Raw genomic sequence first — 27,853 nt, 5'->3', positions numbered from 1 at the left:
AACTCTTGTTTCTAATGAGCTTTCAAGTTTTTAAATGGAGCTTTAAAATTATTTCTATAGAAGAGGCATCAAATTCAAGGCAGCAGATGGCTACCCTTTTTGTGTTTTCATGATTTCTTCTTAGCTAAAATGCTAAAATGTCATTAAAGAAGGCAAGGAGAGATAATGTGATCTGCAAGTGGATTTTCTGTGTTGTGTTTGTGGAATGATAAATGCAAAGTGTGTTTGGGAATCTGACTATCAGACTTTGTAAAGTCCAAAGTAGAAGTCATTGGGAAATGTATCAGTAAGACCAGTTTGGAAGTAATAGGAAAAGTAGCAAGTTCAGCACCAGTTTGATTTCTTTATCTCAGAGATGATTGTGCCTGACTGTTCTCAGTGTATTTATACTGAATTGCAGATAGTGGAGCTCCAGTTCTGGATGGAACATTATAAACAGAGCTCTGTTTCAAGTCCTTTTTGTTTCCTCTTTCATATATCAGTAAGTCTTGAGGACTATTTTAGCTTTCCATTTCAAAAATTTGCATTTCTTCAAATGAGAATTTGCATTTGAGAATGCATTGCTTAAGGCTTGATAAAAATTTGTCAGAACAGAATCTACTTGTCCCACATATATACAAACTGTGGACACAAGAAATCCTTTGTTTAGTTAGAAAATTGAAACTGTAGCTAACATTGTTTAAAGTAGCTGAACAATGCTATGATTTTTTGATCCTAGATGAATTATTGGATACTGGGTGTATATCTAATATAAAAAAATATTTGGAGGAAGTGTTTTTTGATTGAGTGGGAAAATTCACTTTTGATTCTTGAAATTAACAAGGGGATTTGTGCAATCTACTCCCCACATAAGCTTGAATATCACATCCAAACATCCCCTGAGTCTTTTACAGACGCTGTATTCAATACGGCAGAAACAGAAATGTGGGTTAGTATATACCAACCTTGTTCAGTCAACTTTTCTAAAAGCTTAGTTTGAGTCACCCAATAATCTCAGAATATGTAAACCCATATTGAACTTCTAAAACTTGCTGCCCATAGTCAGCTATGTAACTATTAAACCAAGTGCCTCCAGTGTAGTCCCTTTTTCCTGCTTTAAAGAAACCAGTTCATGCAGTATAATGTTTAGATGCCAGTTCTGCCAAAACAGAGAGCTATTACAAATATGACTTAAATTTTATGTTGGATCATAATTTTAACTATTGCTTTTAGTATTTTAGGGAATGCTGTGTTAATATTATGGTATCATTATTTCTTGCTGGAATTTTTGAGTCTGTACATGAAGTGACAAGTGTCTTAATCTTTTCTGAATGTAACAGAAAACCTGTTGGTCATGTGTTTAGCTCATTGTACCACCTGTGCACCTGACTCATAACTATCAGCATTTGCTGCTGAGATAGTTTTTCAGGATGTTGTGAGATAAGAGTAGTGTGCTGTGGATGGAACTTCAGTTTTCAAAAGAGGAGGGAAGTTTATTGTGGAAGTACAGCCTTGAGTAGTCACTGATACATCCCTTTTGATACAGTGATTGAACAGTGTTCTCTAAGCTTGCACCTCCTTGTAGCTATTTTCAGTGGGGGTAGATATCACCTTTTAAATTCACTGAATAATTAAAATGGACAAATATGGCAAGTAATGTATATACTCTTGGAATGCACTTATTCCTTGGTTAGAAGTTGTCTATTCTAGAGTTGCTTTATCAACATGATTTCAATGCTGTTTAATTTTATCTACTGAAATACATTTTAGGATTAAATATTTTGTGTACAAGATATACTCAGCTTCCAAAGCTTTAAAATTGTTAGGGATTTTCCATATCTTTGTTATTTTATAAGGTTTTTATGGCAGATGCCAAAACAAGAGTGTCATATATCCCTCAGCTGTTTTGTCTTTATAGTGGTCTCTTGTGCTTGCAAGTTTGTTTTTTGGATTAGTAATAAATATGGATGGCTTGTTAAAGAGCTGCTGTGGTTTTAACCCCAGCTGGCAACTAAGCATCACACAGCCGCTTTCTCATTCCCTTCTCCAGCAGAATGGGAAGAAGAGAATTGGAAGGGTCAAAGTGAAAAAACTCATGGGTTGAGATAGGAAAATTTAGTAATTGAAATAAAATAAAATTATAATAGTAACACATGAAAAGGAAAACAGTGTGTGCACACACACACAACAAGGAGGAGTGATGAAAATGGAAAAAAATTGGTTTCCATTTCCTGAACATAGGGACAGAATGTGAAATGGGAACGGAAATTCAGTGTGAGAAGCCTCTGTTTTATGGGGACTCCAGTCTTTAGATCACCTTTGTAGCAGGGGCAGGACTATAACAATATAAATGGTGTGGAAATGTGTAGATGATTGAAAGGCTGCTTGACAGAAGTGAGATAAATTAAATGGATGCCTGATTTTTTGGGTATAAATTAGAGCGGGCTTAAATATGCTCTCTCCCCATCACTTGGAATCATACACAATTACACTTAAACTATAATTACATGTGGATTTTTAAGGTACTAATAATATCTCAGATGGATAAAAGGGTTTGAGAATATTTATTCCCAAACAAAGCTATATATTTTTCTGTTTTGGTTACATTGCTAAACCATGTTTACCCTGGGGTGGGCTCTTTCAGCTTCAACTCCTTGAACTTGACTGTTATTTATTAGCTTACACTATGGCAGAACTGACCCTTCATTTCTTGGGGGTAAATTTCTCAAGTATATTTGAGAAATGTTTGTTGGAATTTGGCTCTGCTGTTACTGCATTAAGTTCATGAATCTGCCCACTTAATTTTGATCTGCTGGAGGTGTATATAAATGTAAAGCTGGGCAGCTAATACCTGTTCAACCGCAAAAAAAAAATCACTAAACAAAACTCAAGCAGCTGATTAAGGCTTTTTCTTAATCTGGTTAGAGAGACTAACAACTTTCAGTATTCACCATATCCTTATATTCTAATAAATGTCTTATTTTCTTGTGCAGAAGGCACTGCTGTCAGACATTTATTTGCCTTTTCTTCTTTCATTGTTTTATTTAATTAAAACACTGGTAAAAGTGTTCTCTTGTAATGTTACTTCAACCCTGCTATGTATTTCTTACTCTGCTGTTGTCTCCTTTTGCCTGACCTTAAACTGGATGATTAATCTGTACCTTCAGGCACCATCTCACTGAACATTGCTTCTCTCCCTGGTGTGACATGATAGATGTCTGTTGGCCTCCAGGTTGTTGTTCCTAAAAAGAAGGACCAACTACCCCATAGTCTTAAGGCTACCCCATGAATGCTGTCCAGGTGAGGTCTTCGGGTTTTTTTGTTTGTTGTGTTGTTGTTTTTTGTTGGTTTTTTTGTTGTTGTTGATTGCTTGGTTTGGGTTAGTTTCCCCCCCCCCCCTTCATTTTAACATGTTATGCACCATAGTAGCTTCCTGAAAGCCACATCTACAGCATATGCCTCAAATCGCAGTTTATCTGTTTGTTTTTTTTTTATGTAGGCATCAGCTGTTCAGTAACTACTTAGTAGAATGTATATAGGTTTATCCTACTGTCATCCTTTTGCTTTATCCTCAGGCTTCTTCCAACCTGTGTAACCCTCTGTTACTAACTTCTTCAGACTGGCTCTCGTTGAACGGAGTGTGCAGCATCTGAGTTATTCTGTACTTGATGAGGACGTATGTATGTTACTGCAGTACAAGTAGTAATGATACATGCTGTCAGCTGCTCAGCTAACTTGTGCTCTGAAGTATAAGGACATATTGAAAATAAGAATTTTGATCCTGGCAATGTGCCCAAGCAGTAGACCAGGAGGGATAACTGTGAGGTTTGTAGTGGTGAAATGTATTAGGGACAAGATTTGGGGTAAAAGTAAATGCTAGGTAATTATGGAATTAGAATGGCCTAGATATGCTATTATAAGATAGACTAAAGGTGTATTTAATTGGCCAGCAACAAATTAGAACCCTGCTTTAGATAAGGAATCAGTGATGAAACAGTGACTTCAGGTTAGTTGTGTTCTTACTGTTTCTTGAGGTCAACTCAGATAATGATAAATTTACGCCATTAATGATAATTAGAGTGAGGTAGAAAAGCTAAGCTCCATTAAGTCTAAGAAATTGGATAAAAGTTTTTTACCTTAATCTCTTGTTAGCAAGAATGTGAGTGCCCTGGTGTGAAGTATGTGTTTTGTTGGTTTTTTTCCTCCTTCTTACAGAAAAAAGTTTACAGCTCTAGTTTACTTGTCTGATAACGTATCATTCAAGGTTTCATAGACCATCTTGTGAATACCCCAGTCTAAATCATACATGTTGTGGGTTTGGGTTTCTTTATATCTAAGTGCCACTGATGGCTTCATTTATTTATTTGTTTCTGTCTATATTTTGTTCTGAATATCAAAATACTTGTGATGTTCAAGTATTTGTAAGTATTTTAAATGCATCATATAATTTCTTAAGAAAAAAAAGCTTCTTGCCAAATTTGATTTTTCTAAAATCAATTGAAAAAAATAAAAATGGGAAAATGAGCAAAAATGGCAGATGCCTCTTGATTGCTGTTTTTGTTCCTGTTGAATCTGATCTGGATAGGATTCTAAAATGTCAACACCAGAATACTGGGAATGTCCAACAAAGATTTTGACCACAGATTGGAAATTACTTCTAAGTCTATACAAAGGAGCTTTTCATGGTTGCTGCTCCTAATTCAGTGAATCTTTACTGTGAGGGTGGTTTCAAATAGAACAAAGCTAATATTATACCTGTGCTTAGCCAAGCTTTAACAACCTTGCTTAACCCTTGGGTCTGTTACCTTAGCATTGTTACCAGGCAAAATAAAGAGACAGTTTGTACCCTACTGTGCAACTTAGCCATTAAGGGAATTTAATTTCATTAATACCAATCTGAATTGTTTTATGAAATGTAGGTATTGTGACACTTCTGGAAGCCACATTTGTTCTAAGTGGAATTAAGTCTTAATAGGATACTGAGCATTAGAAGGGTTTAGCTTGGGAACCAGAGGTAGCATTATCACCTGAAATATTTAATTCAGCATTAACTGCATTTATGTAGAACATAATTGATTTAACCTCTAGCTGCAAGCTTCCTGAGGGAAGGCATAGGTAAATTCTGTGGTTTGTGTTATCTCAGTGATAACTTAAATTGTTTGCAGCTTTTGTGTAGTCCTAGTGTCCATTAGTTTGTGTGTCAGTGCAATCTCTGTACTATTAGATAAGGCTGCCTGCCTGTGTGTTTTTGCATTTAGTGAAGGTTCCAGTGCTTCATTTCCAGAGATATCTGGAGTCATCTGGATTTCTAAATTCAGCCATTTAATAAAGTTGGCTACATTCCTTAACAGTTTTGGTGATCTTCCCAAGCAGTTTACATCTTTGCTGTCTATGGCGAGATAAAAATTTTGTGGCTCTTGTGATACTGAGATAGCATTTTACACAGTCTCATTGTTATTTTTGGCAGAGTGAATCCCCTGGTAAAACCAAGAAGAAAAAGATTTAATTTTATTCAAGCAGAAATAGGGTTCAATTTTAGGTAGTATCTTACTGGAGGCTTAAACAGAGCAGTTAAAATTTGCTCATGTAGTATTTCAGTCTTGATTAACACATCTTAAAATCTAAATTGTTCCCTTAGTGTGGTGATTAGAAACAGAATCAATGCCACTGAAGAATTATTGAGATTAAATTTTGAGCTCGTGGCTTTGAAAACTGGTTCTGTAAAATTGGATCAAGCACAGTAGGAATGAAAACAGTGAAATTTCAACTCTTGCAAATTTTTTTACTTTTAAGAGAGTGTTGGGGGAGCTGCAGTAGAGTCAAACAGAAATGAGCTTTTATGTATTATAGTCTGTGGATAGTGCTTTTACGTTTGTGTTGAAATAAACCAGATATTATTTCTTGTTTGTTACTATAGAACCTCCAAATGTGATCATACATACAAATCCTGATTTTGTTTAACAAGCTCAGAGGGTATTTATTTGTGTGCTGGTACTAGGCCACACTTCACTTCATCTTTGTAGCCCACCTCTTGGGCCCTTTGGGCAGCAGACACTGGTAGAGCTGTTAAGCCTGTACTTTTTTGCTAGCTCATGCTGTAGATGCTAGGTGCATGGAGGATGGGACCTAGTGCTTGCAAACCTTGCAGAAGTCTGTGTGCTGCAAAGCCTAGCTTCGTGAGGACTCCTGGGCAGGATTCTTACCAACAGTGAGAGAAAGCATTCCAGATGCCCTCTTTCTGAAAGCTGATTGCAAGTTTGCCCTCTCACAGTGTGCTTTAAGAAGCAGTTCTGAGATCAGAGCAACAAAGGCAGAACTTCTGTCTTAGTTGGGTGGTATTTCTTCCTTCCTAAAATCTATGCAGTCCCACATTTTAGAAACAAATTTTGGGCTGGATCTCCACGTGGCAGGAGCTTGAAATCTTTATTGTAAATAAAATCCCTGTCACGTACCAGGATTGGCAGTGAACTGTTTTTTGGGTGTTTTGCATCTTAAAAAAGGTCATAAATTGTACAGAAATATGTGCTGTTTGTATGATACATGCTTTCCAGAAAGTATTCCATTTTGAGGCTTAACTAGTAATGGCAAGTATTTTTTTACTTTATAACATTTTAAAATGTTTACAGTTAATATTCAAAAACTTCTAATTACAAATTAATAACCCCAACTCTTTTTAAAATGTTGAAGAGTATTTAGATAATGCCTGCTTGCTGCTGGTCTTGATGCCTTTTCTTCCTGGCAGTATTAGAACTTCTATTCTTCTCTTATTCTATAACAAATGTTTATTATCAAGCCAGTAAAGCATTTCATTTTAGCTCTATTTGGATGTCATGTTGGTCACGTGCATTCCACTTTCCCTCTCCACTTTGTTCCACCAATACAGGATCAATTCTTCCATGATTTAGACATTGAAAATATTGCTGCCAGATGTTTAAACTACCCAACTGTTAAGTACTTCCAGAGTTTAGAGTCTCTCCAGGCAGTCTGTTTTTTTGCATATTACCTGTCCGTTTCTGTTAGGCATTAGATTTAAGAAACAAGCCATAAAAACCCAACACAAACTTGACCAGCGTTCTATTTTCCCACAGTTGTGTCCGGTACTTCCTGACCTGTCCCTGGTGGCAGAGGTTGTATTTTCATTTCTCCTACTTTGCAGTTGCCTTTTAGGAATTTGGAAAATTGTCATATATCCCCTCACTTACATACCTGGGCTTATTTGTGTTTACCAGTACTACCAGTCCTTTTATTGCAGTCTTTCCTATGGCAGAGCTGTGACATTAAGGATTGCTATTAATAGGCTGACGAGAATGGTGAAGGCTGCGTTGTCATTGCTAATGTACCAGCACCTACTGGTCTATTAAGGTATCTTTCCTAGTCTTTTAATGGCTTTTTTCCAGGACTAATGTACAATTTGAACTGTTTCTTCCTTGCTTAGAAAATGGAAGATAACTTCTTCTCTTCTGCTTCTCCTCCTCTGATGGTAATTCTCCCCCCTTTTTTTGTGTATGTGGACATTGTCCAGCTGTTACGTTGTATGTTTTCTGGGTGTAATTTTAGAATCAACACCCAACATTAATAATGTTGCTTGCTTTATGAATTCTTGTTCTGTGCTTAGAGCATTTTTTCTACTTTTTCTCATAATGTGTTGTGTTCTGGCTGATAAACGCAAAACTTAAGGTAGAGTAGGATTAATATGTAACCATAAATGCTTCTCAGTATGGCTTTTACCTTTGAAAAAGAACCAAGGAGTCTTTTCTCAAGGACAAAGGAAACAGTTTTCTAATAATTTCTAAAATGGTTAAATTGCTAGTATTTTTTAAAATATATGGAAGTATAACATTACAAGGTGGAATTTCCAATGTGCATTGTACACTACATATAGAAAGCAGCACTGTCTCTCAACCAAAGAGGTTTTGGGCACTGAGCTGAAGTTGGGGAAGGTTGCTCTTGTTCTGTAGAAGTTTCTGTGAGGAGCTGAAAGATGTGACACATGCCCTCACCAAAAGTGGTACTCCTGAAATGCATAATTGTTATAAAAGGATAGTCTGTGGGCAAGTTCTGAGTCCAGATGTTTTCTACCTAATTTTCCAAGTCTGGGAATTGAAATTAGTCATTAATGAGAAGGTCTTGTGCCTCTAGTCTGCACCTGGGAGAATGGTGTTAAAGGTCTGAAAGCCCAGCCTGTTTTAAAGGGGATAAAGGAAAGAGAGTATTAGTCCAGGCCCCTTTTTTACTTCAGTTTGTCTGTTCATTTGTACATAGGTGGGACTTTCTAATCAGTTTTACTAAGTCACTTGGACTAGCCACAATATGCAGTTCATTACAGACTAGAAATAAAAATGTCTTAGCAAGTAAATCCTCCTGTTCTATCCTATAGCTGAAGCACATTCAATCCAATACAGATCTTAAGCCACAGACTCCAGCACCACAGGTGCTGACCAGTGTGGTAACACAATTGAAAAGATCATTTGAATCTTAGTTCACAAACTGCTTATGGTTGCATCCTTTGAATTTAATAAAGGAGGTAGTTTGTGTTACTGGTGAAATTGGAAGTCTGTTGACACTGGCTTTAGCATAGCATGTTATTGTCTATTTTGAAGTATATATTCAAAGTGTGTATTAGTGCTGAAGGTAGTATTACAGCAGAGGAAAATGCTGAACACTTATCTTTCTGAAAATGAACCCTAATGAGCTCTTAAATTCCCTGCCTTAACTATAAAAAAAGTGTATTTGTGGAGCCTTCAGTAGAAGCAGTGTACATCAATTGAAATGTAAACCTTTGCCAGCTGGAGTAGTCTGTTGACTTGAGAAGTCAGAAGCAATTTGCTATCAAAGCATAAATAAATGTCTGTAGGAAGAGAGACCCCGTGTTTCCAAAGTGGTGCTGCAAATAAACAGTGTATGTGGGAATGTTGGCAGAGGGTTTATTACAGTAATTTGCTTGTGCCAAGGATACAGGAACCTTTGTTGGTGTGTTTGAGTAGGATTTCAGAGTCCTTGGTGTATCATTTTTAATGTCTACATTGATGTATAAATGGCCAACCTGTTAATCTATGTCAGCATTGCTGTACTATTGATACTTTTCAGATGCTAGAAATGAAAATGTTAGTGCTCCAAGAGGCACTTCATGTTCCTTTGGGAGAGCTGCTCTTGTAATCTCCCTGGAAAGTTACTGTGATACTCTCCTGCATTTTATTGGAGTACATATAAAAGAAAATGGTATAACTCATAATGAAGGGGCTGTATTGAAAGGCTGTCTAAAAACTATGGGGAAAGCTCTTTGTTTAGCAATTAACCTGGAAAAACCTTCCACTTTTATGTAATGGAGGCTGATAACATCTCTTTCAGTGAAGATACTTTTTTGTAAGGTCTGTGATAACAGTCTCGAGTTTAAACTCAAAACTGAAGTCATGTATGCTGTACTGATACATGTGTGCCTTAAAAGTAAGTAAAAACTTGCTTATAGTATCTTGTAAACTGGAATAGTATGAATTTTCCAACTAGAAATAAAATATTGGGATTTTTATTATTTTATTACATGAGCTTCTTAATTTATGAAGCGAAAATGGAAGTTAACCTAAAAAGCATCTGTCTCATACTCCTACTGAGAACAGAAACAAAAGCTGAGCAACAGTTTTGCTTAGAGAACAGAAATGTTGCTCTACAATTCTAAGTAAAAAAAAGTTTTATTTCTAAAGACATAATTATTTAGATGTTGGATTTTGTGTTTATTTTTGATACAGGTTATTAATGCTGCTTTAGCTCTTGCTGCCAGACCAAAAAGTCAAGTTGTGAAAAACAACATGGAGATGTATAGGAGTACATGGGAGAATCATATCCATGTTCTCACTGAAGCTGTGGATGATATAACAAGTATTGATGATTTTCTTGCTGTGTCAGGTATGACAGTTTTCAGAATTTGGTTGTTTTATATGCTTTGAAAACTTTTCATAACATTTCAACAGGACACCAATGGAGATAATGTTGCATAAGGTTTTGTGAAGCTGTTTCTTCTGTTAAAAATGTACCCACACAGTAGATATTTCTACTCTGCAAAATACTGAGTTGAGTAGAATTTGAGTAAATTAGGTGCATGAAGCAGAATGGCTTTGTTACAGTGAGTGTATTTATTCAACCTTGTAGGTTCATTTAGTTCTTCAGTTTCAAAATCCCGTCTGCAGCTTCTTCTGGAAAAGGAAGTACGTATCAGTGTGCATATCCATAAAACAGGAGCCTCTCACAATACTGTTTTCCAATTACTGTGGAATGCACTGCAGCATTTCTGAAATTTTTAGCATTATAGATATCTGTTAATTGTACTTAAAATTTTATCCACTTGAGAGACCGGTGAACAGTATTTACTGAAGCAGTGAGCATCTTCAGTATTTAATCAGAAGACAGAAAACAGTTTTGGTTTTGACTTAAGTAAGTGTAACATGGACAGGAAGGAAAAACTTGTTTCATCTTCATTCAATGTCGTTTAACTTCAGTGCTCCTTTATGGCCAGCAAGCCTTGCACTTCCCTATTTTTCCTTGGGCATGTTCATTGGCCTTAATTGCAATTGTTAAGATTATTGGTTTATGCAGCAGTATAGAACACAAATAGTCTTGCAGGTGTCAGTAGTTTGAAAACATTGTAAGTGAAGTCAGAACCAAGTTAATTCTCCCAAATTGTCCTCATTAAACATGAGAGTGAACTCTTGTCCAAAAGGGGGCTTAGCTTGAAGGGTTCATGCGCTTTCTGGGTCTGCTGGTGCTAAATACAGGTTTTTTCGGAGAGCAAGGATGTTCTCTTTGCTTTACAAAGGGCAGTTGACATACCTGGGGCGAGCTTGTTATTCACTGAGCTTCTTTTCTACATGTATCTCACTATCTTAGTACAGAAAAATGTAACCAGGGGGTTATTATTTTTATTTCCCCCCCCCCCGTGTAAGTTAGTCTTTAGTGAAAGCTGAGTGTCAGTCTGGGAGATTGCAACTCTTTCCTGTTTTGACTGAAATGGAAATTTCTGCAGGTATTGCTAATACCTGTTAATAAAGGAGTGAAACAAATAAAATTGCTAGTGGATTGAACACATGAATCTCTTTAATCTACAGTGAAATTTTCTGAGTTTTAAAATTCTTCTTTCAAATTCATTGGGCTAAATGTTTCTTTTTAACTGCATAGCTGTGGTTCATTTAAATGGCACATCTCAGGTATTTTTTCAAAATTTCCTCATCTGGAAGGAATAGTTAGACATTCAAAGAATAATTGGGGGGTGAGAGGAATCTGTCTTTGGGCAGCTACACATTTCAGAGTAGACTCCTGGCTTTTTTAGGTATTTTATATTCTTTGGTTGAGTACAGCTGAATTAGTTGTAATATTTCACAGAAAGTAAAAGCAGAAACTGTAACTTTGGTAGCTGTGTTATATAGCCCTACATACAATCATGTGCAAAAAAATGTTCAGATATTTGCTCTGAACCACATGTGGAGCATTTCCTGTAAGCTTTGATAGAACCATTTGGCACATATTAAGATAATGTGTTTAACTTCAAGTGTCATACTTGTTTTTGAGTGATCTGCTGAGTAGAGAGAATTAGCTCTATCCCAGTGAAAACCAGGATAAAGCCATGTGCAAACAGGACAATTGTGTCTCTCCTGTTGAGATAAATGTACTTCTCCAGTACATTACTGGGGGAAGGAGAAATCTGTGGCAGATCAAAAAGTCTGGATTAGAAGTCTTTGAAAGGTTGTTTGTTTTTGGTTCTTTTGTTGCTGTTGCTGCTTTTGTTTGATTGAGAGTTTTAGTGCTAATATGACATGAATTTACGTACTAATAATGCCATTCTTATTTTATCAAGTGTATTGCTGTCTCCTTTCCAGATCCATCTGTCCTCATGATTTTTTTTGTTGTTTCAGCTGTATTTTATCCTTTCTATTTATTTGTATATGATCCTGTGTTCAAATGAAAACTAGCACTACAGAAGACAAGAGATGAAACTAGGGCTTTACAAGTGAAAAAGAGGTCTGATTGCAAAAATCCAGTTTAAATGATGGTCTGTTCTTTTTGAAGAAAAGCAAGAGTTAATGAACTGTATAAAAAAGTGTCATTGCAATTATGAAACTTTATAAATGACAATATCATTGTTCACAGATTTGTTATACCTCCTAAGAACAGAGAAGCAGTCTCAGCTTACCAATTTTGCATAGTTCATTTATGCAAGGAAGAATGTGGGTATTAATCTTTATAAGTCACATTAAGTTTAAAAATACTGTCATCTATTTATGATGATGATGTGAAGTTTTTAGATTCATGTAAGTAAATTCAAGTGTGCTATTGCATTTGATGCTTGCATTTCCAGGAAACTAGTTTTTATATGCTTGTAATGTTGTTTATGTTGGTAAATCATAAGTTTTATCCTCCAGTCTGCTGTCATAAACTGACTCTTTAATGTCTCTTTCCTGACACAGTGAGGCTGAAAAAACTGTGTAATTGCACTGACATGGTAAATGCAATTTTGAAGTATTTTCAGTGCTACTTTTTGAAGTGAGAGACCAGTTAAATCTTTTAGTTCAAGAGTTAGCTTCTGCAATGACTATATAGGTAAGAAAATCACCAGAAGTATGCTTATATGTACAAAATACTCAAGAGCTGTGAATTTACTATTCTGTTGTGTTCTTAAACAGATTGATTGACAGATCACTGAGCTGCTTTTCTCTCCTCTTTTCGTTGTCCTTGTGCAAACTTTGATTATTTTACCTAATGATTCTTCCCTCCAGCATTCCATTCTTTCTGAATTTTTGTCTCATATTTATAATATGATTGTTTAAATCCTTATAATATTAGCTTCTGTCTTGCCAAAATAGAAGTATTGTCTTTTCATAAAAACTTCCCCTTGTTCATCTTTTCTCATCCCTCCTCATGTATGAATAAATCCTTCTCCTCTTCATATACTGTATGCAGATAACATAGACCCTTTCTTTTTCTGTTATCGGTGTAATGAAGTCTCTGCTCGCTGCCCTTTCAAATACCTTCTTAAAATACAATGTCTGAAGTGCCTTTTGATTCCTGTAATCTCATCAACACTCTAAATGAAATTTAATTTTGAAAGGTAGATGCCTTCTAAGTAATGGATAATAACTCATTAGACTTGAAGATGGTTTTGTCTGATGTCCAGTTTGTTGTTTCTCTACAAGAAATTCTTTTACTTGCCATTTACCTAATGGAGTGATAGTAAGTGAATGACTTCCATGTTTGCTTCAGGTAAGGGGTTGTATAACTCCTCTGCCATTTCCACTGCTAAATTGATAGTGGTAAATTTGGGCATTTGCAGTAGAATGTGGAGAAGGTGTCATTTGTAGTATTGTGAACAGAAAAATATCCTACAGTGTATACAGAGGTGACGTACAATTCAACCCATTACAGAAGTCAGGCTGAAATGTCTTTAATAGGTAGATAAAGACTTCTGAGCCTGCTAAGGAAGTTCTGTGACAGGACTTAAGATCATTCAAGCTGACTGGAGTGGGCAAAAGGGAATAATTTTTTAACTGAACAAATGGTGCGATGCAGTTACCTCTGGCAAGAGGGAAAAGAACTGTATTTCACCTTCCTGTAGTGCTCTTGTTCTGGTGTTATGTACAGACTTTCAGGGGAGATCCAGGGAAAGCTGCATGGCTGTTCCTCTGAATGGAGTTGAGAAGAGCATGCTCCAAAATCTGAAATTTTGCAGATTAATCCTCTTAATCCTTCCATTGGAATCTAAGAATATGTTAAGTCTTTGCAAGCTTAATAGGACACAGCAAGTTACCTCAGTGTTAGAGTAGAAGTTGCCTTTAATGTAAACCTGTGTCTTCAGAAACTACTTATTTACAGAAAGCAGCAGGAGAAAGCTATTTTTGTGGGTGCAAATGTTCTTATGGCCCCAACAAAAAGAGCTAAGGGACCACATTTTTTGCTACTTCTGTTTGTAGCTTTCATTTAATTTCAGTGAAGCTTCCCTAGTTTAATGCTAGCAAAAAATAAACAGGAAAAAAGTAAACTTAGCTTGTGTTTTTTGGGGTTTTTTGTTGTTTTTTTTTTTTCCCAAAGGCCCATTTCTGAGTAATTTATTGATAACACAGAGGGAGCAAATATGCAGCCTCACTTCTTTTCTAATCTTATCGTTTTAGATCTGAACCCCTGTTGCTACTGTAATTTCTACAGCTTGAAGAGGTCTTTAACAGTTGATTAGGAGACAGGGTGTCAGATGAACTTTGTTAGCATGAACAAAAAAGCAAAACAGGAGAACAGAATCAAAGAATAAAAGACATGAGAAGAGAATTCTGCAGATTATATAGTAAAGCATCTTGCACAGAGCAAACTTCCAATTTTCTACAGAAATTTCATTTGAAACTTTTTAATTTATGTGTGATCCAAGTCCTGTTTTTTCTTTCTTAATGAACATCAAAGTTTAAGTAATGGAAGACAAGTAGTATTCATCTACTGCAATAAAATATAAAAAAGTCTACTGGGCAAACCCTTTGCAGTTGAATCAGTGAAAGAAGAATGCAGTTGATGTGAGTCAGAGCAACTAAGAAGATTCATGTACATGTATTTTCATAAGTTCTTAGGGATATATGAAAGAAGACAAAGTTCAGCACAAGTATGATATTTGTACCTTGAAAATATTCTTTATTTATAGGTAATTACCATACATATGGAAAACCACCTATAACACGCCCCTTACTAAAACTGAAAGCAGCTACTAAATTATATAGGTCTTTAAAAAGTATGTTTTCATGTTAAGTTTTTCAGTTTTGTACACGTTCTTTGACGAGTGGTGGGCTCTGAGCCTTTTAAAAATGTGAAATCATACACTACTGTGGCATTCAGGACGTACAGTGCTTGTCTCGAACAATCCAAGAGATAAGCTTGGACTTTGGCACTCAGGATATCTTTTGTCTGTCTTGTGGCATCTGAGAGTTGAACGACATCTGAACTAAAGAGATGTCTCAGCAACCCACCCAACCCCCTCCTGCAAGGAGTACCTGAGAACTGGGGAGTTTTGTGTGGGACATGCTGAGACTGGAGACAAAGGAGTTCTACAGCTGGCACTGGGAGCAGAATATCCAGAGATAACCAGGCCTTGATATGGAAACCACCGACTTAGCAGTACAAGACAAGGAGTGCCAGTCTCAAGCCACTTCCTAGGACGGAAACTCCACCACAAGGAACTAATCCTGTGGTGGCAGTTGACTCAACCTCCTCCTTTGTAATGGCTGAGCTCATCAATTAACCAAACAAAGAGTACATAGCCCTGGCATCATACCTGCCCCTGCTATCACAGAGAAGATCCGAAGGGTTTTTCCCTATGCAGGGAGAGAAGTGGGGGTGCAGTGGGCAAGGACTGTATAAAAATCTGGGACTCTATGGGTGCATTGGAAGCACTTCTCCACCTGGAACTCCTTCCCCATCAACGACATTGCTGGACCGTGGGTGGTAACTCTGCTCTCGCTTGCTGTCCTCTCTCTCTCTGCTTTCTCCTCTCTTTCCTGTCTCTGTTTTCCTGCCTGTCCTATCCGCTCTAGGGACTTCTGTTGTGTTACTGCAATAAGTTTGTTGTGTGCGTGACATCTGACCTCGTTTGTGTCTTAATGTCACCATTTGGGATCACCTTTATTTATTAAAATTGCCACGTATCCAAATACCGGATCGTGACAACTACTAAAAAAGCGTATGTATGTGTACATATGTATACATCTGTATCTGTGTTCTGTATGTGTACACTCACACCCACATAATGATACTTGAATTACTGCATGGCTTTTCTCAGCTCCTGGTGCTGACTGGAGTACAGGCCTCATGGGTGGATGCCCTGTGGTAATGCAGTAGTTGTGTGGTGAAGTTTATGATTTACAAGTCAGAAAGCAAACTCTTGTAACAGAAAAGGCTTTACATAAGCATTTTATATTTAATAAATTGGCTGGAAGTCACTATCATGTGAGACAAAAATAACTGCAATTTAAGTTTTTACATTTTAAAAGCGTTTTGTTTTCAAGTATTTCAGTACATTAAACATTTTAAGGAGATGGAAACCAAAAACATTGTTATTTACATAAAAACATGTTTCAAAATATTCTGACTATATATTGGTGTTCCAGACGTTGCTTCAGAAAAAATAGGTTGCTTTCTTAAGAATGTAGTCACCTGCTTTTACTGAAATGCAGAATATTTTAGGAAGTCTGAAATGCACATATCATTATCCTTCCCCTTCTTGGGTTTCACTGAAGCACTGAGGAGGGACAGAAAAGTTTTCTGTAGCAGTAAAACAGAGTTATTGAAAACTTTTAGAAGAAAACCCTGGCAGCAAGGCCTTGGGTCCTTAGACTCATTGACTGAATTTCACAGCGGCTCAGTTTCTGTTTAAGTGCTATTTTGGTTTATATCTTTTGGAAGAAACTGTGTGAATGCATTTTCAAGTCTTCAACTGTATCTCTGCCTGCATTGTCTCTTCCTAGTAGGGTTTCTGTGAATTTCTGTTGTATGATTGGTTGCAGGAATTTGTTGATTTAAGTTTATACAGTTCTTTTACTCTCTTATTGCTCATAAGTAGATCTGATTTCACTGAGCAGTTATGTTGCTCTTAACACAGTTTAGCCTTAAGAGACTTACATTATGGGGATCACAGGCTTACCATATAGTTCTCTCTGAATTAAAATAAAGCCACTATTTGCTGTAAATAATTTTTAGGTTTTTTTTAACAAAAGCAATTCTTAAATAGATGACTTTCATTTTTTTTACCAAATCTGATGAGCATTTCTTCTTCAATCTACAGCTGAATGAGTTTCCTAAATTTAATTTAGTCTTCCATTTTTTTCATCTGTACTCAGTGGACACAGACATGCTCACTGAAGAGATTTTTGGTGGAGCTTCACTTGTTCTGGATGATTCAGTCTTTCTCTCCCAAATACAGAAAAAGCTTGTTGAGATTAGACTAACAAAAGATTTTATGAATTCTCCCCTCAATGTTCCAGTCTGATATGTTGGCTGGTTGGTATCTAGGTTTCTCATAACTTCTGAAGTTTGCTTTTTCAGACCTGTAGCAGATTCCTAGCATTTTTCAGTCTTGTAAAAAAAAAAAATCAGATCTTTGCTATACTTCTCTAAAATTACTTTGAATCATGCTGTCCTTTTGGTTCCTCTGACTTTTCACATCCCTAACATACAATTTTATGCAACTGTTTCCAGTTTTTGTAATCTTCTCTGAATATCACACATTCTTTTTTATCTCTGCCCTATAGTTTTTAGTCTGCTGTTGAACCATTATTCTTTATTGTCCATTCTGTATAAAAGACATTCTTAAGACATGGCTTTCATTGTGATACGTATTTTAATTTCATCATACTTTATCTAGTATTGTGTCATAGTCTACACAACTGTTTTTTTGTTTGGGTGCTCAAATAATCTGAGACAGTTACTTAGAGTTGTCATTACAGTCTGAGGACAGGAACAAATGAACTGGGTGTTAATGAAGAAGAGAAGAGAAAGCTTTGTTGTTTGTTTGTTTTTTGTAAAAAGCCCTTTTTCCTTGTTTGAAACAGAAGCAGTGAACATCAAGGTAAAAATAGCTTAGAATTTGACTTAGACTATTGATGACTTTTTGATAGAGAAGGATTCTGAGCACTGGAGTAAATTAACATAATTCACCCTGTCCAGCTCTGTTCATTCTGTCTGCTAACCAGAGGTCGTGGTTCTTTTATGCTCTGTGTGATGACCCCCACTGCTTGTCACAGCACTGAAATTGGTATCCAAACTAAAAATGCTTCAGGTTCAGGTGCTCTTCTGCTGATGGATTGAGACAAGAAAGGGAAAGAAGTGTTGAAAACAGATGATTCTTCCTTTGGATTAGGGTCAGGTTGTGCTGGAATCATCTTGAATGATTTCTTCATATTTTGTTATATATTTTGTTATTTACTAAGTGCAGGAATTGTTAGATATTGGAATTCTGTAGGCTGGTCCTGCAGAAGGGAAACATTGTATGATAAAGAAGTTAGTTAATGTAAGGGAAAACAGCCTGTTCACACTGTTCTTTTCTGGTGTGTATACATTTGCACAATGTTTAAGAACAAATTCAGTTAGTTCTTTTAGTTACTTCTTTTACCTAGAGTGACTGAGACATGTTGATACTCTTTTTTTTGTAAGAACTGATGTTATTTTCCCTATGTTAATTCCCAGAAAGTTTGGATGGCAAAAAGCAGTGGTTTGAATTGAATGACAAATTCTGCATAGGAGACAATTGGAAGGAGATTGGAGATTAGATAGGATGGATTTTCTCTTTGTATGTTATGACTTCCTGCCAAAATACAGGTTCTAATTCTCATGGGATCATCTGTCCTTCATTGCACGAACTCAGTGTCAAACAGACTGTATTTTTGTGCTTTTTGAGCCATTAGTAAGAAATACAAACGTGTTAGATGTAGAATTTTTATCTTCTGCACACACTTTAAGTTGTAGAACTAGTTACTGCAATATACCGATGACATGAGCGTTGTTGAGAAGCTGTTGCAAAAAATTTTGGAAATCAGTGACCTATTCATTGAATTATTCTGATCTCTGCTTTGATGATATCCTGGGACTTACATGTGTAAGAAAACTGCTACAAGTATGAGCCTAGACATGATAAGAGCTATTTGTAGAGGTGCTACTTATAATCAAGGTAATTGTAAAGATGTAGAGGCAAATGGTAGAACATACGAAAGTGCTGAAACTGTTTTGATAGTTCAGTGAAAGAGGATGCCTACATTGTTTGATGCCTTTTGACTACTCCAACTCTATAAAATCCTGTTCTTCCTTATTAGTGCTCATATTCCACTGGAAGTTTTAGATATACTGATATATTTGTTTAATGCCAACTTCTGAAACTCAGTTTAAAAAGGTGGTATCCAATGTTGTAGTATTTTGAAGTTTAGAAAGCATTTTATATGATTTCTTCTCATTTTTTATTCCTAAATCTCTTCAGTTCTCTAGTACTGTGCATTTTGACTGAACATTTCCCACTTTCTTCCTGTCCCACCCCAAAATCTAATTTCTTTCCTTTGAAATTTATCTTCTAAAACTTGAGGAGTCTCCTTCCTCCCTACACTCTCATTCTCATGAAAAAAGACTCCAAACTTCTGCAGTGTTCTAGTGCATTGGGAGTAAGGCTGTAAAACTTTCATGCTTTGTTAATTTAGTGGAACATGTTGCAAACAGAAACAGTGTATGACATGTCTGCATTTTTTTCAGATGCACTTAATTCTGTGTCGTTATATTCACTGGTTTAGGAATGTGTGTTAACTTACATCTTTCTGAACTCCTACACTAAATCTACATTAAGGAAGGTGCTAGTCTGAGGTTATTGCAGTTCAGGTACTTCTCCAGGCAGAACTACTCTCCTGCTCTTTGACAGAATACACAGTTGTGCTTAAGCCACTTATGAAGTGTTGGATGTAATTTCTGTTTATCAGATGAGTGTGTTATTTTGGTGTCCTGGAGGTTTTGCCTGTTGCCTCTGCAGTTATATCTTTTTCTTAGGCTTTTCTGTTTTGCATTCAGAAAATTTGCCTGTGAGCAGCAAGTGTTGTCTTACAGCAGCAAATCTGAAATCTTTTCCATTGCAGAACAGCTTACATAGAGACCACTCAGGAGATTTTAAGGAGCGTCACTGAAGAAGTTACTTTCTGCTCGATAATAGTTACATTGTAGGGAGAGTGAGGACTGTTGAAACATCTCTAACTTTACTACTTTGCTGTTGTAGTACTGTAACAAAGTACTGTGAACTCATCAAAGCCATGAATAATACTGTTAAGGCTGTTCAGTTCAGGTCAGGCATCATGGCAATTACAGGACTGATAGCAGGTTAGTGCATTTTTATGTGTGATTGAACGACTGTGAGTAAAGCTCTTATCTCTGATTTTAATTACTCTCCATTTATGGTAGTTGGACTTGTGACTGTTGTAATTGAGCAGACAGGTGATATATGAACCCAGGACTTGGCTTTGGTGAGATTGTTGCTATTAACTGCACTTGCTTTCTTATTAACTCTTAAAGGAAAAACAAAACAAAACAAAAACCAAAACAAACAAAAAAACCCCAAAAAACCAAAACTAGACTGTTAATAGAACACCAGTTTTTGAAAAAAATAATAAGCATAAATGAAGTTCAAGCCATATCAAATGTAGCAAGTGCATACGTTTGTCTTTAGCTTCAAGTACTCTATGTGGCATAGTAGAATGAAGTAAATCTATGGAGATGCCCTTTGGCCATCAGAGGTCTCTACTATTATAGCTACATGTAGTGGTCACCTGTAATTTTTTTCCATTATCAAAGCCAGCAGAGGCCAGTGCACTGCTGGAATGTATGTGTACTTCCTTTAAATTCCACATGCAGTTTTTATTCTAAAATCTTGCACAACGTATTGCTGCACTTACCTACACAAAGACATCTTGTTTAATTTTTGTAAGTGCACATAAAAGCACAAATTGCAAAATATTGGGCCTGTTGATTGTGTTGCCATGGAAAATCCAGCTTGTTCCTTGTCCCTGATTGTCTCACTGCTGGGCGATGCAAGAGTCCTTTAAGCCTGTGCAGAAAGGCTCTCTTCCTGGGTGAGTCCTGAGTGCCAGGGGTGCCTCACAGCTCCTGATGTTTCATGGGTTAACAGTGGATTTTGTTGTCCAGTGCCTCCTGTGTGTTCCTTTGTGAATGTGATCTGGATCATAGTGGATAAGTTTGGGCTTTTCTGGAGGAAGGAGAAGTCTTTATTCCCTTGTCCTGGTTCATGCTGAGCTCTGAGTAAACTGCAATCACACTAGAACATTTTTCATGTTTTAGAATGCAAAGGGGAGTCTGAAGTTTCTTATAAAAAGTTTTTAGTTTAAAAAAAACCACAACAAACCACAAACCCCAAAGTCCTCAACAACCAAACATTATTTAAGAGTGGGAGAATGTTTGTATTACTCCTTGCAAAGAAAAACATTATAATGGCCATTTACTAGTACCATCTTTTTTTTCTTTGTGGGTACTGAAAAGCTGTTACTCACTTGGAACTCTGGGTTTGAGAAGGTGCTCCATAATGCTTGTTTGGAAAGCTGAGATCATCCTTCTTTTAGCCTTGTAACATTGCTACATCTTGTATTATGTCAAAAAACCACACTTGATGAATAGCACTTAACTACAGTGAAACATAAGGCCAGGCCTCAGTCTGTAAGTATTTACAGCATCAAATTTTAGATTTTGATCAGGTTCACGTCTCAAATTACTTTGGACAGTTACAGTCATTAAGATGGCAATCTGGACAGCTGAAGTCACTCAAAGTAGGCTGCAGAATATACTGTAAACACTTGGGCAAGAAGTGAAGTAATGATTCAGATTTCTGGCTTCCTTATCTCTCTTGATATATTTAGTTTTCCATTAATGGTTCAGAGTCCTGTTGTTGTTTATTACTTTTTTCCAGTCTATGTAGCATAGTTATAGATGAATGCATCACAAAAATTGCCAATCATAGATTCACTCTTAGCTATGGAGATAGGGGAAAAACAAGATGCTGTTCAGACACTCCAGATGAAACCTAATGTTTTCATGCTGTCTTTTTGGCATCTGCCAAACCCTCACCTGGAGTGTAAGGAAATGGCTTTGAATTTTTCCCTTTTTGATCAAGACTAAAGGTTTGATTTGTGTGTCACTGAGCAGTTTGCTTCTGCTGCTGTAGCTTTCATCAGTTTAATGACCCATGTGAAAGTTCTGTCAAAGCCACCATACGACTTTGCCCTTGCTGGGCTTACACTCTGCTATCCTCTGCTGTCTCCTCCTCTTTCTTTTAACATATTTGTCTTCCATAACATTATGTAACTGTTGTTTCAACAATTTAGGTATGTATTTGGTGAAGAAGCAGGGGCTTTGGGGTTTAGTCCTGCTGCTTACTGAAATGGATGTTTTCAGATGGAGGAAAGAACAAGAATTGTTTGCAGCATTTAAGAGGCAGCTGTGTCATGGATTATGCTGGCATAGTAAAACACTTTTTTCTTTGCTGTCAGGTTTTCCCAGGGAAATCCTAGCATTGTTTACCTTTAATCATTGAGCTGGTGAGCCTCTAGAATTTTCTTAACTGACTCTAAGAAATTTCTGTGCTAAATAGTAGTAAATAATCTAAAGCTCAGTACTTGATATAGACTTAGGGCTTCTTTTTCACAATACACATTAATTTGAGTTTGTTGACATTGGTCTGTTTCATTGATCACTTGGTACTGTGATAGCCATTTCAATTCTTTGTTGTCAGCTTTGAGAAAAGACAAACCCTCTTTTGTTACTTCAGTCCTCTCTCTTTTTATATTGTTTCTGAAAGTATATGATCACACAATTTCAGAACCAATCCCTGTGGAACCACTGGCTTACATAATTGTGAAAGTTGTCTGCTTATTTCTGTACCTTGTTTTCCATGTAAGAAGTAACATCTAGGAAAATCTGTCATCCCATGCCATTTCAGAATTGTCCAGGAATAATAGTTAGAAGACTATTTTGAAAGGCTTTTGGAAATCCAGTCTGTAATTACTAAAATAATCGCTTATCCCACAGTTCACTGGTGCCTTTAAAAATCTCCAGTTTGTAATACATGGCTTTTTACTTCACAAAGCTATTTTAATTCTTCTTAATTATATCACATTCAGATCTCTCTCTGCTCTATTTCATATAAAGTTCATACCATCGTACCCAACAGAAATAATGTGTTTTTGTTTCCCCTGGTATCAAATGTCATAAGAGTTATCACCATAGTAGTAAATTTTTCTCACTCTGTTATCAAGATTAATAGAACATAATATGTTACATGTTACAGCTGGTAGTCTGACTGTTGTTTTTTAGTTTATTTTAGAGGAATGTCTTGTTCCTGGAAATTTGTCGGTGCTCATTGTGTCAATTTTGTTTTAACTGAAAATGGAGTGTTGCCTCTGAGATGGCTTTGATATGTGTATCCTTGCCCCAATATCTGTGTATCTTTGATACATGGATCTAAATGCAAATTACTCTGCCAACACTGATTGCTTAGATTCAAAGGCAAGCATTATGGTGGTGTTAAAATTCTTAGATAATTGATGCGTTCTTAGGGACTGCTTGTTTACGTAGGCAGTATCATAGACACTAAATTGGACCATGTATCTCACGCTGATTTTGGGAAACTATTTTGGCAAATGTTCTCCCATTAAAACCTGCTATTTCAAATTCGTAGCTTTTTCTAATTCAGGGTTTTCTTCAGCTGTTGCTAAGGTTATGGGAATGTTTCAGAGCTGAAAGAGGGTAAGAGCAAATCAGATGTGTGAAGTCATTGAGTAAGTAGGCAGGGCTAAGGAGCTAGGTAGTGCTTTTGAGCATTAGACTTAATGATTGGGGTTATAAAAAATTTATATCCACAAACTTAAATTTCGTATTGAATTCCTTCTAACTTTTTACTGAATTTCAGTCAGTTGTTGCTGAGACATAGTTATCTTGGAAGATTTGCTTCTCGTCACATCTTGCAAACTACTGGCATTCTTTTCCTGAGTTTTGAAGGCTGATGTATTTGGAATTCAGTTGGTATTTGATCTGGCTGAGTTCAGATTTGGCAGCCTTCAGAGCATGGTCTAAGATGCATGGCTTTGATGCAGACTGGGATTAATTTTTTGTGTGTTTATTTCCTAACAGCTTGGTTGCTAATAGCTTCCCAGCTGCAGCTGTGGCAGTAGCTTTTAATGTTTTTTTTGCAGCTTTGCAGGAATTGTTTTGCTTGCTTTTTGTCATGAGGCCTCTTGGAAACACATACAAGTGTTCTAAAAAATGTTATCTGAATAAGCACAATGACATTATAAGGGAAGATTTTTCATCAGTGGTGCTAGGAGTTGAGAGTTATGGTGCTACTATGGTGCACGATGCCAGACTTTCTGTTTGTAGGATATGCTTCAAAAGCTTCACCTAGGAGAGCAGGTTCTGGGTGTGTTCTGAGACTTTTGGTGTCTGCTTTTACTACTGTGTTACCAGCCAGGCTAGCATGCCTGCCAAACTCATATTTTCCTTCAAAATGAAACTTGATAAAACAGACCTACATACATGCACAAGATGAGTGGAATCTGATTGTTGAATGTGATGTGTTCCCCTGAGGTCCCTTCTTGTGAACTTGGTAACAAGCAGTAGAATACTAATGAGATTTTCTTGGTGATCCCAAGGCAGCCTACTCCTTGGAAGCTCCAGCAGCTCAATAGCACATGTGCCTGTTTGCTACAAAGCTGGGAATCCTTAGCACATCAGAGGGTGTGGGGTGAAGCACTAGGGGGGAAAGAATCAAAGAAAGTGCCTGATATAATTTGTGGGTTGCCTAAAGTCTGACTTGTGCATCCAAGTTTTTGTTGTAAGTTTAGCAGATATTTTAAATTTGGTCCCAGAAATATAGGTGCATGGTAGTGAAAAAAATCAACTAAACAAAATTCCAAACCTTAATCCCTCCAAAACCCAAAAAATGCCCCAAACAAAACAACACACCCCCAGCAACAAAAATGATACCTGCTTACACTTGAGTGGAAAAACTGATCTAATGAAAAGCAAGCTTTTCTTTCTGCTTGTTTGATACTTTGAGAAGTAATTATTTTGAGCAGTGAACAGTGCAATTTGCAGATGGGTATAATGCTTCCACGAGGAAAATTGACAGACTATCACAGATTAGAATTTATTATTTTAGTAGGGAGGCTTTGGAGTCTCCTGTCCCAGATTATTTATTCTCAAATTAAATGTTTTTTTTGTCTGTTAACATTTGTCCCATCTGTGGATTCGCTGTTGCGTTGAACAGAAGGATTGGGTCTTCATCCCATATTCAATATAGCAGATATAAAGTTGATACAAGATAATATTCTCAGGAAGTCACTGTTTTCACCTGAGCAATTAACTGAGAGTAACAGCTATTATCTTTCAATAGGATTTTACAAGCACAAATGTAATAGCTACAATTTAACATAATATCCTCTGCTTTGTTGCATACATTGTAAAACAAGTAACACGAAAGGCTTTCAGTTATATACCTAATCTAGTAGTGGGAAATAGATAATAGATTTTCCTGTTTGTCAATTTGAGTCCTCCCCTGCCCATCCAGGAAATGAAATCTTTTGAAGGTGATAAATTGACAAGCTGATCCAAAGACAGACATAGAGTATTCCCTAGTAATTACAAATTTCTTTTATGCTTTGATCCAAACCAGGAAGATTGCCAGCTTTCTTTATTCTGTGGCATCAGCTCTGCAGTTATGCACCAGGATATCAGCTATGCATTGATTTTTAAGATAGGTGCTATGAACTGTTTCTCTGTAATCTGACTAGTTATTTCACTGTTCAAAAGACTTTAATTTCCAATGAAATAAGACTGGTGCTCAGTGAAAAACTCTGTGTATTTCATGGCACAAACAAATTCCATTAGATAATCTGTTATTCAGAAAACATAGCTTTTGTCATTTTAGACTTAGGGATTTATGATTTATCAAGGCCTTTCTGAGTTTTTAAGAGGTATTTTCATGAAGTTAGATAATATTTTAGCTAGATTTGGATTTTGAATGCAGAATTCAGAAAGCAATAATAAATTTTCCATTTCTCAGCCATAGAAGGGCTCAAAACAGATTTATTTATGCCCTCTTTAGGGCCAGCTCATATTTCTCCTAAGGCAATAAAACTGCAGACTTCAGCTTTTCTGTTTTGGCAGCACAAATGATATGGAAAATTGAATCCCTGCTTTCATAGCCCTGAGAATACAACTTTTTGTACTTTTTTTTTTTCCACAGTAGTCTCTATCTACTTTAGTTCATCAGCCGTGCAAACAACTCTTCCTTCAAAAGGGACAAGTGGGGTACAAAAGATCAAGCAAAGGCTTGTGAAGCATTTTGTGTATAACACAGTCTTCTGCTCAGATGCTGAAATCTTCTATTATAGTCTAGAATTCTCCTCCAGACAGCTCTGGTAGACTGTTGAAAAGCTAATGGGAATGAAGAAACAAGTGAAACATACCAAAGAAAAGTCTCTCCCCTTTTGTAGTTCATCCACTGCAAAAAGAAACCTCCCAGAATTTTTACTCAAGGTTTATAAGGGTGACAGAATGGGAAGCTGTCTCCTGCATTTTTTGAGAGGGACTGTTCTGAGGAGAACAGTAAATTGTGTCGTGTATTGCTGTGTAAATGAAGGGAACAGGCCCAGACTGAGTATAAAGAAAATAATTTTCCTGTGTATTTTATGAACTGAATACCACATACTAAGGAAAACGTGACACGATTTTGTAAGGCAAACAATTCTCCGTTATCTTGTAGCTAAAGGGAAGAGAGAAAAGTAATTATTATGTCTAAGATAACAAATAGAGGAGAAAAGTCTCAGTGCAGGCTGACAGTCGGTGGCAAATGTCCTGAAGTATTTTATGACCAAATCTGTAAAAGGACCTGCTGATGTGCAGAGGAGGTGTGTTTCAGGAATTTGAAGAATCAGGATCTGACAGCCCTAGTTCATGCTTTTTTTGGCTGGCAGCTCTTACTTTTTTTCCCCCTTCTATATCATAGAATCATAAAATCATTCTGGTTGCAAGGGGACATCAAGGTCTAGCTCCATCCTACTGCTCACAGCTGGGCCCACACTGAATTCAGACTAAGAACAGAGATTTTACAGTCTCTCTGAGCAGTGATTTTGTTTTTTTTCTTCCCCTCCCCATCAGATGCTTATTGGCTTCCTTTTGACTGTTACCTCTGATTCACCAGCCTGACACCTCAGTGAAGAAATGGAAGAGCAGAGTTAATTAACCTCATAATGCAAATTGAAGGTTACCTGGCAATGTTCTTCCAGAATGTTGTGCTCACTAGAACTCCAGTTTCTAAAAAGTGGTATAATAGATGGGAGATGCACATTGATTAACTCATGGCTTCTTGGATCTGTCTGGAAGCACTTCGCATATTAGTTGTAAATGTATTTAAATGGTGGGGGCATTTTTTTTGAGCAGCTTAGCAGAGCTGGGTGTTATAACACAGGTCTGTTGAAGTATTACTTGCTGTGAAGGAGAAAGGGGGGGCTGTTTGCCAGTTGCTACAGTTGGGGTAAGATGTAAGACATGTTCTGTGATCATTCCAAGGAGCGTAACATTGAAGCATCGGTTTGTCTGCAGTAATTGAGGCAAAAAAAGGTCTTCTAGTCCTGTGATAGCTAGTTTCCTAGTCTAGGCCAAATGGCTGTGTCAGAAGGGTGTGTTTGAGATGACTAGGCCAAACAAAGAGACAAGTTGTATGAATGCATGGGCACCCCTAAGTGTTCCTGGAGGATGATGTTTCCTTGGTCTTGTAGCCCAGGGGAGAACTGGAATATGTAGATAGAGAAGTGACCAACTGGATATACTTATGTCTCTTTTTTCTGGCTTCTCTTTGTCTCTTGCCTATGGAAGTGTCCATGCTTCTGGTCTACACTTCCTCTGCCTTTCCTCTCTTCAGATCCTTATCTAGACATCAAGGTAGCCTGTATGCTTTTACAGTGTACTTCCTAGTTTTTAGAGCTCTTGACTGCTGGCTTTTGTAAAGATCTAGAAAAGGAGAGAGACTTAAACATGCTAAGAGTTTAAGACTGTGCTTCCTTCATTTCCCCAAGATCCTGGAATATTTCTGCATGCTGTATGAGGAACCTGACAATCCAGGAACCTGTCTATGTGCTGAATTTTATGCCCACAAAATTGAGGGCAAGGGTTCAAGCACAAGCAGTTAGCAGATCAAACCAACCACATCTTATTGTAATAATGTTAAAATGAATGAGGGAGAGAAATTAAACTCGAAAAAGGATTAATATTGTTTTATAGTTCTCCCTCATGCAGAAAGATAAATTTTCTGCAATCTGAAACCTTCATTAGC

The 27,853-nt window shown here is 36.8% G+C and overlaps 1 protein-coding gene across 1 annotated transcript in view; it reads left to right on the top strand.

Annotated features, from left to right (window-relative positions):
• Window positions 1-27,853, top strand: part of CTNNA3 (catenin (cadherin-associated protein), alpha 3) — a 431,886-nt gene that overhangs the window by 299,839 nt on the left and 104,194 nt on the right. Inside the window, exon 11 of the mRNA XM_009994846.1 lies at window positions 9,723-9,879. Within this exon, the coding sequence (XP_009993148.1) occupies window positions 9,723-9,879 (157 nt within the window). The remainder of the gene's footprint in view (window positions 1-9,722; window positions 9,880-27,853) is intronic.

Source organism: Chaetura pelagica, unplaced genomic scaffold, assembly GCF_000747805.2.
Source record: "Chaetura pelagica isolate M959 unplaced genomic scaffold, ChaPel_1.0 scaffold112, whole genome shotgun sequence".
Classification (NCBI taxonomy): Eukaryota; Metazoa; Chordata; class Aves; order Apodiformes; family Apodidae; genus Chaetura; species Chaetura pelagica.
Note: the sequence above shows the minus strand (reverse complement) of the source record. Positions and strands in the feature narration are given on the sequence as shown.